General features: G+C 52.6%; 1 protein-coding gene across 1 annotated transcript in view; it reads right to left on the reverse strand.

The window, feature by feature from the left end:
- MAP2K6 (mitogen-activated protein kinase kinase 6) overlaps positions 1-10,912 on the reverse strand; it is a 34,219-nt gene extending 23,307 nt beyond the window's left edge. The window contains exon 1 of the mRNA XM_065735397.1: positions 10,639-10,912. Within this exon, the coding sequence (XP_065591469.1) occupies positions 10,639-10,654 (16 nt within the window). The 5' untranslated portion in view covers positions 10,655-10,912. The remainder of the gene's footprint in view (positions 1-10,638) is intronic.
- Between the last annotated feature and the right edge of the window lie 3,769 nt (positions 10,913-14,681).

Genomic DNA, 14,681 nt, shown 5'->3' on the forward strand with positions numbered 1-14,681 from the left:
TTGTACTCTGCCCATTTTTTGTCTTAACACATCCTGCAAACAGCCCGCAGGCTGCTGTGTTTATTTGTGTCAATACAGAAAGCAGAGGGCTGCCATCTCTCACAATCTGGCTGTATATTTTGGTTGCAAGAGGTCGTTGGGCCCTCTGATATGGCTGCACCTCTGTGTTTCAGAGGCATCAAGAGCTGTGGAGTAGAAGAGATGCTGCAGCCAGGGTTGGACACGAGTCCTGCACTGATGTAGGATGAGAGGTGATGGCCTCAATTTGCACCAGGGGAGGTTCAGGGTGGATATTAGGAACAATTTCCTCTCCAAAAAAGCAGTGAGGCAAAAGCACAGCTGCTCAGGTAGAGGAGGGGTGATCTGCCCCAGAGGTGCTCCAGAACCACAGAGATGTGGCACTGAGGCAACTGTGGTCAGTGGGCACAGTGGGGGTGGGGTGGAGTTGGACTTGGAGATTTTAGTGCTCTTTTCCAACCTTAATGATCCCACAGTCCTACTGAGCCGATTCTGCACCTCCTCAGATCCCCACCAACCAAAACTGAAACAAGACCTTGGGTTTCACTTCCCAGCCAAAACAGATCCAATGCAAAACAGCCCTAAGTCCATCACACTTCAGGTGCTAACGCAAGTGGGAGATGGTAGATAGGAGAGTTTTGATTGCCTACGGCTTTCAGCAAGGGCACGGGAGGCTTTCATATTAAAAACCCTATTACAACACTCTGGCCGAAGGCATCCCACATGTGCATCCACCCAGATACAACGGCCGGGGCAAAGGGCATGGCTGGGTGCAAACAGCAGCAGCGACGTCCCAGCACAGAGAGGCACACAGCTGGGCACAGCTGGCAGCAATCCCCCCCAGCACAGTGCAGCACCTCCCCCCTGGGGATATCCCACACAGAGGGGAGGTGGCAGGGAGCAGGGATGTGCCTGCTCTGGTTCCAGCTCCCCTGACCCCGGCCGTGGCTGTGTTGCACAATGTTTGTTTGTGTGCACTGAGCGCTCAGGTGTGCTGCAATAAGGAGTTAGGGCACAAACACGCCTGGGCTCTGACTCACACCCATGAAGAGCCATGGGTGAGGATGCCAGCAGCCACTGGGGGATGCTGCCTGCGTTGCGTGAGTCCACGGTCCCATTCTCCTTAGCACAGTGCAAGTATACCTCCAAACCCATCTGCAACGGTTATGGGGATGCCTGCAGAAAAACACTGTGTAAAAACACGCCAAATGCAAAAAAAGAATAATAATAAAAGCAACATTGGACAGTTTGCCTGCACATACAGCCTACACACAATGAAAACCTACTCCAGCCTGCTCCTGTCCCACATGCCCCAAATCCCACAAATCACTCGTGGCCACAACACCAGGGTGGGCATCCAGGGTTCCTGCAATGAGCTCCAGGAAGGATGTGACTGCAGCAGGGAGAAATCCCAGCACGGATCTCCCCGGGGCCCCCACATCACACCAATATTTCCCCTCCGCCTTCACTGCCTCCCCATCCCGAGCCTGTGTGCTTTGCTGCTAACTCCAATTAGGAAACCCCCAGCACTGCCACCCAGGGAAGGAGCTGCCGGGAGCGTGCAGCCCGCATGGGGTTTGGGGAGGGACTGCTGAAATCAATGCTTTGTTTCCAAAACGTCGGCTGTCTGCTTCCAGTGGGAGTTTGCTGGAACCCAAACTGGAGAAAAGCTCTTGGAATCCACCCGCGGAACAAAAGGGCTTTTGTGCGGGAGGAGCGGGAGGATGCGGCCGCTCTCCTTGCCACTACCTTCATTTCTCTGCTCCCCCTGCCAAAGGGCACCTGCCAGCAGCACCAGGAGGCACACGTGGGTGGGCACATGGACGTGGGGACACGGGGACATGTGGACACATGGACACGCACACACACTGCCTTAGCCACAGTGGGAGCACATCTGCCTTAAAGCCCCCAACCGCAGCCCAGCTTCAAACACTTCTGCTCTTACTAACATACCCACTCCCTGCAAAACTCGACAGAGAAACAGAATTCCCTCTCTGCTCAACTGAGCCCCATAGGAACAGCTTTCCCCAGTCCGTGGGACACCAACCCTGGTGCCACCCCAACCCATGCCACAAGAGGTTCATTTTGCTGAGATGGGTTGAACTCCATCAGCATACTGCAAACACTGTACATTCACACAGAGCCATCTCCTGCTGCTGCTTCACTGCATGGAAACCTGAGCTCAGAATCCATCCATGAGAAAAGCCACCTTTGGACAAAACACTCAATTCATGTTCCAAGCACAGTAGAGAGAGAAACGCTCGTTGATCCGTTCTGTTTGTTGACAACACCACTGAGATTTTGACCAACACGACTCTGTTCTCCCCCGTTAAGAACACCCTTCTATTTATTTCTCATCTGTGAGCCCGCTTGCTTTATTTTGTAGCAAAACAATTAAAGATGACACTTAGCTCTGCACAGCACAGATGGCAGAGCTCACTCATGCTCCCTCTGCTGGCAATGCCTCCCAGCAAACAGGCAGTGCCCCCCAACCACGGGGAGTTCAGGATACAGGACAGGGGATGCAGGATGCAGGCTGCGTGATGAAGGATGCGGGATGCAGGCTGGAGTAGGAAAGATGCAGGATGGAAGGTGCAGGATGCAAGGTGCAGGATATGGGATGCAGGATGTAGGATATGGGATGGAGGATGCAAGACGTGTGATGTGGGGTGCAGGATCCCAGATGCAGAATATGGGATGAAGGACGGAGGATACGGGATGCAGAATATGGGGCGCAGTGCTCAGGCTGCCAGGGAAGCCCTGAGATTCAGGTGGATTTCGGCAGAGGTCAGAGGGCACGGACTTGCAGCTCTTCTGCCAGGCCACGGCCGGGAGCGTGGACATGCTTGCACCTCTAATAAAGCAAAGCAAAGTTTTTATCATGCAATATTATTTCAGTTTGGAAAACATAACAAAATGCATGATGGCACGGCACTGCAGCAGAAGACAGCACTCCTTGACCTTTTTCCCATCCCGCCAAGAGTCCCTGACACAAGTGAGCAGACTTTTCTACCCACATTAGGCCCACGTGGATGAAACCCTGCCAGGCTGCACCTTTCCACCCAGCCTAAGCCAGGAGCTGTGACCACAGAACTCCCATCAGGAGCCTTTCCATCAAAGCCTCCCTAGAACTCCCTGTGCTGGGTTCGTGACTGCGTGTTCAGTTATATGCACAAGTGCTCTCAGGTACAGCACTGCTTTCTGACAGGGACGGAGAGAAACAGGAAAAAAGGAACCAAGGGAGAGCAGCATGGTGTAAATCATCGCACAGATCCCACATGTCCGCCCCACTTAGCAACCAGGACCAAGTACATCCCCAGCCCTGTAAATTCTGCTGTGTGTGCTCAGCTGCAGGCACATCCAGTACCACTGACTCTGCTCACGAGCTCCAAGTTTAACACATGCATAAGGAGTTTCAAGATCAGAATATGAATTAAAAAAATCACGTTCAGCTCTGCTTGTGTGGAGAAAGCAAACAAATCTCCAGACCCCTCCCAGCCCAGCTGCTCTGAATCTGCTCCCATTCATTGCTGCTTGGCATCAGCTGTGGCAGTGCCTTTGTAAAGTAGGATCCTGGGGACAGATCCTGCAGGAGGTGCTTCTAGGGTGATGCTTGTTGGCATAGGACAGCCCTCAACTGTGTGCTGCAAGGTGAAGTAATTGGTGGGAACACCGGCACTGGGCTGGGGGAAGAGGAGGAATGCTCCCTGCTTGCAGGAGGCTGTTCCAGACCCTTATCTGACACAGAGCTCCCAATTTCTTGCGGGGGAAGCACCAAATGTTTTTCAGAGGGGGAAAAATGATAAATCACAGGGTTGGCTTGAAGGGAAGCTGCCTGTGACGTGAATGGAGCTGCACTGGGTGGAGGCACGCTCCCTGCCCTGCCACGGGCATTGCTGTGAACCCAATGCCCCTTCTGCAAGGACCTCTGTGAATGCAATTGTTCTGACCTCCAGAAAGTGATTTACTACCAATAACCTTTGAGAGCAACACCTGCCGCGGACAGTGTGGGATCTGCCTGCAGCTGGGATGCTGCCATCCTGCTGTGTCCTCCTGTGACACACACATACACTGCACTGCTCCTTTCCTTTATTTGTGAAACTGCTCCTTTGGCAGCGAGTCAAGTCCTCTGCAGAGAGGTTCGAAGCTGTGTGAGCAATAAGCATGCCAGTGCTGTCCTTGGGAAAGGTAAAGCAGCCTGTGTTAATTGCCTTTATGGTTTTTTTTTCCTCTAGAGGGTATCTCCCAAGGATGGCCCTATGCTGTGCGGAGCTATTAAGTAAGTGTCCCTACAGGTGGATGTTGGCTGCTGTGGTTTCTTGCACAGGGTCCTGGGGAGCTCCAGGCTGAGGGGTGCTGACTGGTCTATCAAACTTTGTGCTGAGCATTCCTCATCTCCAGCCTGGCTTCTCCTGCAGGTTATTAAGGGATTACGGTTCCTAGCCCCGCAGCTAAAAAGCAAAATATGCACTGGAACAGGTTGGGAAAAAAACAACATCTAGAGCACTGCCATTCTTCTTTAATAGGTTACTCCGTCAACCCTGCGCTTGTTAAATAAGAGAAAAATCTGTGGGCATGCAGTGAAGGTCAATCTTGTGGTTTCTGAAAACATTTAATTAGTACAGTTAAGTGCTGAGGTCCGCCTGGGAGTCAGCTGCTGCATCAACGGCTCTGAGCAGGGGGAAGGAGTCCTCCATCAGGAGTGCAGTAGGGGCTGCATCGCTGTGCTCAGGCTCCATGGTGGCCCAGCTCATGGGAAACCCACTGCAGTGTCCCTTAACGGCTTTAAGTTGCACCAGGGAGGTTCAGGATGGTTCTAGGAAACATTTCTTCTCTCAAAGAGTCGTGATGCCCTGGCACGGGATGCACAGGGAGTGGGTGGATCACCATCCCCAAAGCTGTTCCAAAGCCACAGAGATGTGGCACTGAGGGATGGGGTCAGTGGGCACAGCACGGGTGGGCTGGGGTTGGTGATCTTAGTGGTCCTTTCCAACCTTAATGATCCTGTAATTCTACATCATGTCATACATACGGGCTCGTACCAGTGCGTGCACAACTGCTGAGCTCGTGGGCTGGCACTTCCCTTAAAAAAGTCCACAGTTTGGAAAACGAAATCAGTTCCAGCCCTTGCAAAGACAAACTTGGTTTGCTTTCTCTCCCATTTTTGCAGCATGGGAGACCCTAATTGTAAGCAATTAAAACGGCACTAGAAAGAAAGGGCTGTGTTGAAATCTAAGCTGGAAAGTGTGCCTCTAAATGGCTTCCAGTTGCCAGTACTGGAAAAGTGCCTGGGGAGCGTGCAGCCCATGCCAAGGGCAGCACAGTGCTCCATGGGACCTCAGCCCGTGCACCCTCTGCAGGGCAGTGCTCAGGGCAGGGGTGCACAGCTCGGTGGGACGGGGCTGCTGGGTGACTGAGCTCCTGGAGCAGAGCAAGCCAGCTGAAAAACGTTGAAAAACTTCTTTTTTTCCTCTCAAAGCAGGGTTGTGCCAGAGGGGAACTCCATTACTTTAGAGCTATCTGAGTAACAAAAGATTTTTTTTTTTTTTTTTTTTGAGTCATTTTCTGTATGTGCCCTTGAACTACTGGAGAAGCAATAAACACGCTTAAGAGAAATGACAGCATGGAGGGAAGCTGTAATTTTCATAAAGCAGCTGAGTGTCAGATGGGCCCTGCTGCAAGCACAGCAATGGGCAGTGCCAAAACCAGACCCACCACGGGGCACAGCAGCACAGCAACGCACTGCCTGGGACTTGCACCACACACAGTGCTCTGAGGCAGCTGTGTGCTGATAAGCACTGCTTTAAGGAGTGCAATTACATATTTTTGTTCAGAAGATTCTCCTTCAAAAGCAGCTATGATATCTCTGCCTGCTCAGCCTTCTTAAAGGCCTCTTGCTGCAGACAGAAGCGGTGACTCCTGTACTTATTTTCTATTGCTGCCTTATCTTTGGCATCTCAGCTGCGACTTTTACTGTTTTTTTCCACTGGTTTCATCAGAGTGCAGTAAAAGTGGATGTTTGTTGGGCTTCAGCTCTGCTAACGATTCTTGATCTGCACAGTGCAGGCGAGGAGAGCCCAGCCTTGATGAGAAAATGGCAAGCTAAGTAGGCTAACAAAACAGCAGCAGCAAGAAACTGGATCAGCTCCGCTCAGTGAAGTTTCCCTGCTTGAACAGGGGAGGAAAAAGATTGCATTCTTTCTCTGAAATCTCTCTTACAAATACCAAACTGCAAAGGCTGCTCCCTCCAGCTGCTTGCACAACGCTCCTTGGGCTCCACTGCACTCAGCTTTTTGCAGCAGCCTAATGTGCAAAGGCCCTTGATGGTTTGGGGGCAGCAAAGCAGCCTGAGCAGCACCCGCACTGCACTCGGCTATTATGGGGTGCAAACCCTGAGGGATGCTCAGCACAGCACTGCTCACTTGGGATGCACCAGCAGCTTCCTGCAGCCCTTGTGGAGGATGTGCAGCATCTGTTTGCAACATCTCCAAAACTGAGATGACTCATGAGTGCTTTCGCACCCCAGAGACCTTAATGATGGGATGAACTGCCTGAAACGTCAACCAAGTGTTTGGGATTTCCTGCTTCGGAGGAAGGAGAGCTTTCGGTTTGGCTTTGAGGCAGAAGAAAGCCCTACAAGCGTGTCTCAGGCTTCCCCCTCCCAATGGCTTCTTACTGAGCCAGGATTACTGTGCACTTTTCCATTTGTATTTGTCAGTGTGCAAAATCGCATGGATTTGGAAGACAAAAAGCAAAAAAGTCAAAACCTTTTTGCACTGTGAGTGGGTATGGGCTGGTAATGAACGGCCTTCCCTGCTCTGCTGCTGCAGAATATATCCGGCATGGCACAGCTCCAGGATCCTAGATCTGCTTTAGTGCTAACATTGCTCTAGCTGATAATGCTAATCTCTTAAACTATTCCCAGCCAGGCCCTGAGGAAGGGAGCTAAGCAACTCCGCAGCTAATGAAACAACTTTCGTAATTATAGCCCTGGCCATGGCTGAAATGCACAGAGCAGCCCTAGGATTTCTCCAGTCCCCAGTGACCCCAGAACGAAACCATCACCCAGTGCATCCTGCTGGCATAGGGCTGCCTTTGGGGTCAAACAAGCCAACCAAACCAACTTCTTAGTTATCTGCTCCATCTGCAACCGCAGCTTGTGATGGACGAGTCTGCTCTGTGACTTCCATGCTAATTGTGTTCCATTAATGCCGACGTTCTTGGAAGAATGAAGAGTCTCAGCTCTCTAAATTGCTCTCACAGTTTTAATTGAGTATCATTTGTTTCACCTTAGCAGCTTCTGTGTGTGCGACATGGGAGGGAATTCACCCCAAAGGAAGGGCAGTTTTTTATAACCAAAGGAAACAAATGAGTACCACTTGGTGTGGCAGTGAGGAACCTAAAAAGAAATACACCATGCCTTTACTCCTTTCCCCCTGCAACATATCACTTTCATTGCTGTAACTACTCATAAAGATCAAGCTTTTTATTATGCTGATGGCTTCCTGTCCCTGCTGAGCCCTGGGGAGCACTGCCCTTCTGCCACATTGCTGCTGGGACGTGGGTGCAGCTCCATCCTCAGGGCAATGCCAGGGGCACAGGAGGTGCAGAGTGCACGGCTCCCCCATGCTCAGCTGCACAGTGTGGTCATTTGGCTGACAGCAGACACTGCTTTCTGCCTGTCCTTCACCCCATGCTACTTAACTCCTCCAGCAATGCACTGCACTTCCACGCTTCTTTATACACACGTGCACACTGCTTAACACAGGCACACAAACAGCGGCATAAACAAGTCACGCATCGGGGTCAATGCAGCCTGAACTGTCGAACAGCAATTCAGCAACTTCTTTAATAAAATACTCTAAAACTTGAGCTGAAATGGGTTGGTCCGCAGCCAGACCCGGCCCTGCTCCACCCATGCCAAGTGCCTGTGTCATGGCAGCACGGAGCGCTGAGGTGGTGCTGACGAGGCAACTGTGCATTGCACAACGCGGTGCTCGTGGGTCAATCTGCTACGAGCAAAGACCTGCTGCCTACCCACAGCACTTGTCTCGTTCTGTTTGGAAAAGGAAAGGAAGAAAAGTCTGCCATTTTGGATTTGCATTTGTTCCGTTGCAATTTCTAGGCGGAAAAATAGAGCTCCCCATGATCAAAGTCCATAGGGTACGTGCTTGGCAGTGTCACGTGAGCCGTGGATCTCACTACTGCTGTTCCCTTTGCAGCTGCAGAGCAGAAAGTTGAACTTGAAGCCACAAACTGTGGGAATTGGGAATGAGATCGGTGCACGGCAGTATTCCGTGGCAAAGCGGAGCTCGTGACAACCAAGTGTAGTCAGTGCTCTGATGACAACTTTTCTTATTTCTGGATGCACGCTTGCAGGTGCTTCTCCAACGTGGGCTTCCCCATCACAACGAATTTGGAAGACTCCCAAACGTATCCACTGGCACCAGAGTTCAGATTTGCAGCATCAAACCGTGCTGGGCTTGTCATGAATGAGACCTTCTGCATAGTTTTTTCTTCCAGAAATACATCCCATCGGTGGCAGCAGCCACTGGGGCTCCGGGCCGGGTCCCAGCAGTGCCACAGGTGGGAGCAAACTGCAGTTTCCTCAGCCCAACCACCACTTTGCAGCTCGAAAGAGGAAAATGGAGGTAGAAATGAGCAGGAGGTGAAACGCAGCAGTGGTGGTGCGTTTTGCTGACCACAAAACGTTGGGGAGCACAGAGGGTAACGTGGCTGTGTAACACAGGGATGATGCCTAAAGCATCGCTGCTCTCTGCTGTGTGAAGGGCCAGAAGGAAGGGGCTGTTGCTGAGCTCCAGGCCGAGTTTATCTCCTCCAGCAGCTCGTGGCTGTAGAAAAGCAGATCCCTCCTGCACAGCACAGGCATGGGGGCTGCAGAGCGCTCCTGCACGGAGCCAGGAGAGATGCTTTGCAGGGAGGAGCCCCGTGGCAGAGCAGCCCCTCAGTTCCCACCCTGAGAGGGAGCACCGAAACATCCACTGCTGCCAAACAACTTTGGAGCAGGTTCAAAGCCGGGTGAGGGCTGTGCAGCCCAGCAGCTTTCTGCAGCTCTGCGTGGTATTGCAGAGCGCTGACGAGGAACCTCCTGTGCAATGCACAAAAGCTGCTCCAAAATGCAGACTCTGGGTGGTTTAATTCATCCCGAGGAGAGGTGCAAACCTCTGAGCTCAAATCCTGCAAATCCAAATGGCTGAACACAGAGGATTTGCACACGGGGTTCCAGCACCGGTGCTCCCATCGCAGAGCATGAGACAGACAGGCAGCGGAGCACAGACCGATGCCATTCACTGAGGCAATGCTCTGTGGGTTGCCCACTCACTTTTTTCCTGGAACTGAGGCTGCGGGACGTCCCTGTGGGTCCCCGTTGTCAGCGACCCCATTTCCTCGCCCCATTTTTTGGGGACCCCCAGGATGCAGCCGTCCCCCACTCACCCCCTGCCACGCACTGGGACCCCCTGCAAGCAGCTCTGGGTCCCATCCTGCTCAATTCCACCCTATCAAACTCCCTTGGCTTGTCCTATTGGAAACTTTTACAATTCCCTGCCTGCTTGGAAAAGATGACTGCAGCAAACCCAAATTAGGAATAAATTATACAACAACTTTACATTTTTCTTACAAAGGAAAACTGTGCGGCGCGAGCACCTCCTGCCATGTCCCCCAGCCCTGGAAGGACCACCAAAGGAACGTGGCACAGAGAGACCCGGAGCGAGCCCAGCTCCAGGCTGGGGGCTGCAACCACCCCAGGCTGCAAAATGCCATCTCAACAGCAAATCCACACGCTTCCAAAAGCTGCCTCTGCAGCTCGCTGACATATGTGCATTATTTCCACAATGAATGGCCACAGCGGCAGCTCCCCCAGCGCCTCGATTGCAGTCCCCCTGCAGGGACTATTGCATTCCCTCCGCATTTCTGCAATATCCCAACCCCCCCCGCCCCCCACACACACACACACCCCGTGCAAGAAGCTCTGCTATACCCCCGCAGCCCCCCCGGAGCCATCGCAGCACTGCACCCCGCGGCCCCGCTGCACGCACTGCTCCCTGCAAAAGTTACACATCTTATGGGGGGGGGGGAGATCGGTGGAAAAATGATCTCAGCCCTGGCACCAGAACAATACTTTCCCATGGAAACATAGGTATATATTTAATTCCTGGTAACTCCGCTCGAGTTTCACCTTTCATCTCGTCCCCGGAGTTCTGCAAAAGTTTCATTTCATTTTGCGCTGCAAATCAGCTGCGGTTCTCCTGCACCGTGCCCATTTTGCATGCACACCACACGGCAGCGAATGCATCTGCTCCTCCGCACCCTCTCCCTGTCCTGACTGTGCAAAAGGCAGAAAGGGCTCCGTAATGCCCGCAGAAGAATTCAAATAACGTCAATGCACAGCTGAAGTGCGAGCCCTGCCTTACAGGAACTGTGTGTGTGAGTGTGTGTGTGGCTGCAAAAAGGCACATACTAAACAGGAAATGCAACTGAGAGCCATTGAAAGCCTCAAACTTCAAAATGCAATTGCATCCCGAAAAAATGCATGCATGCACTGCAAAATGCATGCACGGCTTCTTGCATATTTGCAACGAACAGAAGTAGGAGCCTTACCTCTCGACTGAGACATTTTCCCCTTTGCTTTGGTGGGGGAGGGGAGCACAAAAGACTTTGCCTTGCCTCTCTTCTGGAGCTAGTTTTGCAACAAAGATGCAAACTGCAAGCGCTCAATCTTCATGCAACTGGAGTTTTCCTGACTCGCTGCAGCAGCTCTCCTTGCAGCGGGGGGCCGTGCAATTGCACACTTTGCAGGGCAGCTTGCAGCGCGGGGGGTTTCCTCCCCCCCTGCTTGCAGTGCTGGGGAAGGCTCTGCTGCACCTACATGATGGGCCAGGGCTGGCAGCTCGCAGCTCCAAACTTGGAGCTGGGGGGCGCAGTGCGCAGGCGCGCTGCCGACGGCCGCCGCAAGGCCCTCTGGGAGCTGTAGTCCCCGCCGGGGGCCGCCTGTAGGGGGCGCTGCTGCGCGGCGGCTGCGCGGTGTTGGGGGGAGGGGGGGAGGAGGGGGTCGCGGTGCTTTGGGAGCGGTTGATTTGTTTTGCTCTCCCCACCCCCCAGATTTTTGTGGGATGCATCCTTCGTGCATCCCCGTTTGCAGCTCTGCGTGCATCCTGCTGGGAATCTCTCCGTGCATCTCTTCCTTCTGTATCGACCCCAGAGTGCATCCCTGCTCACATCCTGGCATGCATCCTTCCATCGATCCCTCTGCGCGTCTCTTACTTCACCTCTCTGTGCATTTCTGCATGCATCCCTGCACGCATCCTTGTTTGCATCCCTGCCTTCACCTCTGTGTGCATCCCTGCCTGCCATCCCAACGTGAATCCTTTTCTTCACCCTCTCCGTGCATCTCTGCATTCTTCCCCACTTGCATCCCTGCCTGTATCTCCTCCTCCCATCCGCAGTGCTTCCGAGCTGTGCAAAAAAAGGCCATTTGTCTCCTGAGGACTTTTAACTAATTTCTTAAACCCAACACGAGTTGCTGGTCGCTGGTTTGTTTACAGTGAAGCACCTTGCTTTGTTGTGCAGCATTTAGTTCCAGAGAACAAATGCTGAAGCAGAATAGAGAGATCAGCTCTGGAATGGCACAGATGTAGGAGCTGCAGGAGGAGCCTGCAGTGCACCTTGTGCAAGAGTGGGATCTCACAACACATGAAATCAAACGCAGGAGGGGGCATCACTGTCATCATCCTGCTGTGTCAGAAGTGTGTTTGCTCGCAGCCTGCACTTTGCTTGGGGCACTGGGGGAGTTCAGCACAGCAAAGGCACAGTCAGAGCTGCAGCAGAGGTGTGCGCACCAACGATTGCTGGCAAATAACCCACAGGCCAGGAGCTCATCCCTGCTGTGTCCACAGACCTGGATGCTTTCCCCTGCATGAGTTTCCTCTTACAGCGGTGGATTTCTGCTGTGTTTCCATTGCGGACACCGTGGGGTCATGTGAAGGCATCACCTCCTGCTGCTGGGGTGCATCGCGTGCAGAAGATGCGGAGTGCTGGGAATAGGCACAGGGAGGGATCAGGGGGAAACCCTCCCAGCAGGAGCAGTGGGCAAAGGGCTGTTTGTTAGGGAAGGAGCTCGAGGGAGAGCCAAACAGTGCTGCAGATGCTGAGGAGGAAAAAAACGCTTCAGGAGAGAGGAGGTGAGAAACAATGAGCATGAGCTCGGCCATCTGCTCCCCACGGCCTGAATGGTGCTGGGCAATATCCCGCGTTCCTTTGTTCCCTAAATTAAAGGGAACTGCAAGCTGTGAGCAGGCTGAAAGCCTCTAGGCTCAGGCACACTGTGCCTTTTGTCTGCTCTGCCTCTGGCACTTGCTTCTCTACCATTTTTGCGTGCGTGCTGAGAGTTTTCCCACCCCAGAGCTTACATGGGAGAGAGAAGCAGGGGTACACCACAGCCAGAGCTGTGGCACCCTATGTGCAGAGGGGACAGGGCCCCAGGTCCGCCTGCAGAACATAGAAGTGTCCAAGGCCAACGTGCAAAACCTGCTCACAACTCAATAACCAAAGAAATAATAACAGAATCACTGAATCACGGAGGTTGGAAAAGACATCCCCAACTTCAACCCCAGCCCACCCCCACTGTGCCCACTGACCACGTCCCTCAGTGCCACAGCTCTGCAGTTCCAGAACACCTCCAGGTGACCCCACCATTCCCCGGACAGACTGTGCCAATGCCCCACTGCTGTTTCTGAGAATAAATTGTTCCTAATACCCAACATCTTAGAGCTCTGAGCACTGCTGGATCAGAAGAATGGGCTGGGAACACTTGTCCAGCAAAGTGAGGGTGATGTTGCTCTCCTAAAGAAAAGGGATGGTGATGGAGGTGCTCCAGCTCAAACTGATGAGGGTTATGGAATGTAAGAGCCAAGTATGGTGACTGTCATTAGTTTTGATACATGTGAGGCTAATGACAAACGGAACAGTCTCATACCACTGGAAACCATTCACTTGGGAGCTGTTTTCTCCTCTGCTTTCTAGAGCAGGTGTGGATGCAGCAAATATCTCTCAGTTTTTCATGTATCTATATTGGTATATGTATGTCTGTTTACTCTGGGCAAACAATTGACCAACATGCATCCTTCAGGCATCTCACGAGCACTCGGCTCAGCCTGCAGTCCCAGCCCAGCCCTCTCAGTGCAAGCCCAGCTCCACACAGGCATCCCTCAGCTCTACCTGGGATGCTGAAGCATCCTTCGAGTCATACCCAGCACTGTCCCCATGGCAGTGGGAAGTGGAGCACAGCCCTGGCATTGGGCACAGCTCTCCTGCAGATGGGTGCAACCTTTGTCCCAGCAGAGACACTGTCCCCACGTGTCACCTGCCTGGCTGGCACCCTGCTGTTGGCACAGCAGTGCTGTATGTGAGGTTTCTCTCCCTGTGGCACCACACTGCACTTTGGACTCTGTGTCTCACTGCTTTTCCCTGATCGCTTCTTTCTGCTGCTCATGATACATGGCAAGAACCAGACTCTCAGCATCGACTTTTAAAAGCACCTTACCTCAAACACTCCTTGTTTTGTGTTTTTGTTTTGCAGCAAAACAAGCTGTTTTCCTTTAAAAAAACCCAAAACCACAGCTCATTCCTCTGGACCATGCAGATGCTTCTGCAAAAGGGGCACCTGGTGGAGGGTGCAGCTCCAGGAGCACCCCCAGGCAGGTGGGCACTGGCAGCACTGCTGCCTGCAAGGTGTCAGGATGGAGATGGGCTTATGGCATGGTACGAACTGTTCTCACCTCATCTCTGCTTGTGGAAGTGCTTCATTCAACCCTTGTTATGTTGATGCAGCTCTCAGTGTAATTGGGGCCGGAGCTGATCAGTGGAGAGGAACACGCTACAAAACTGTGAGCACTCATCTCAGCTGGGCACAGGAACAGTGCTTGTGGACCACTCACAGTGAGGCTGAAGGAGTACAGTGTTTGCACAGTCCATTTTTAGCTTCCTTCCAGCTCACAGAAAGAGGCAAGCCACGAAAAGAGGTGCTCTGATTTACTGTTGCAGGGCTCCTGAGGCAGCACTCTGGGATCTGGGGTTAGATAACTCAAATGCACTCTCTCTGCTTATATTCAGGCTCATTGAGGCAAACACATTATTTCCAGTACATACAGGGGAAATTTTCTGTCTTACAGCCATTCCCTCTGCCCCAGGGGCTGCAATAACTGCTTGCAGACAAAGCTACCTGACTGCTGCAGATGTGCAATTTGGTTAATTAAAACTAGCCCATTCCAGCTACTCATTTTTGGAACAGCTCCCCCCATGACACAAACACCATCAGGTACAGAAGGGATGCATCCACCGAACTGAAACTGGAGAATCAGCTCGTTCCCAGTGCAGCCATTTGACTCCAGTTCTGAATTTCTCCATCCTGGTGTGCGCGGTGTAGGGAGGGATGAGCAGAGCTCCCCTCTCTGGCCGCAGGACACAGGGCAAGCAGGGATGCCACCCAAGATTTGCATACAGCCCTCTGCAATCGTATGGCTTTTTTCTTTTCAGCGCTCTGTTGGCTTCACTCCTTTGCACTGATGCTGCAGCAGCACCCAATGGGTGGCTCAGCCAAATTGCATTCCCTATTGCAGGATGCTGTCACCCCAGGTGGCACAGCC

The sequence above is a fragment of the Cyrtonyx montezumae genome, unplaced genomic scaffold, assembly GCF_038088225.1.
Source record: "Cyrtonyx montezumae isolate F1298 unplaced genomic scaffold, pur_monq_1.0 scaffold_19, whole genome shotgun sequence".
Lineage (NCBI taxonomy): Eukaryota > Metazoa > Chordata > Aves > Galliformes > Odontophoridae > Cyrtonyx > Cyrtonyx montezumae.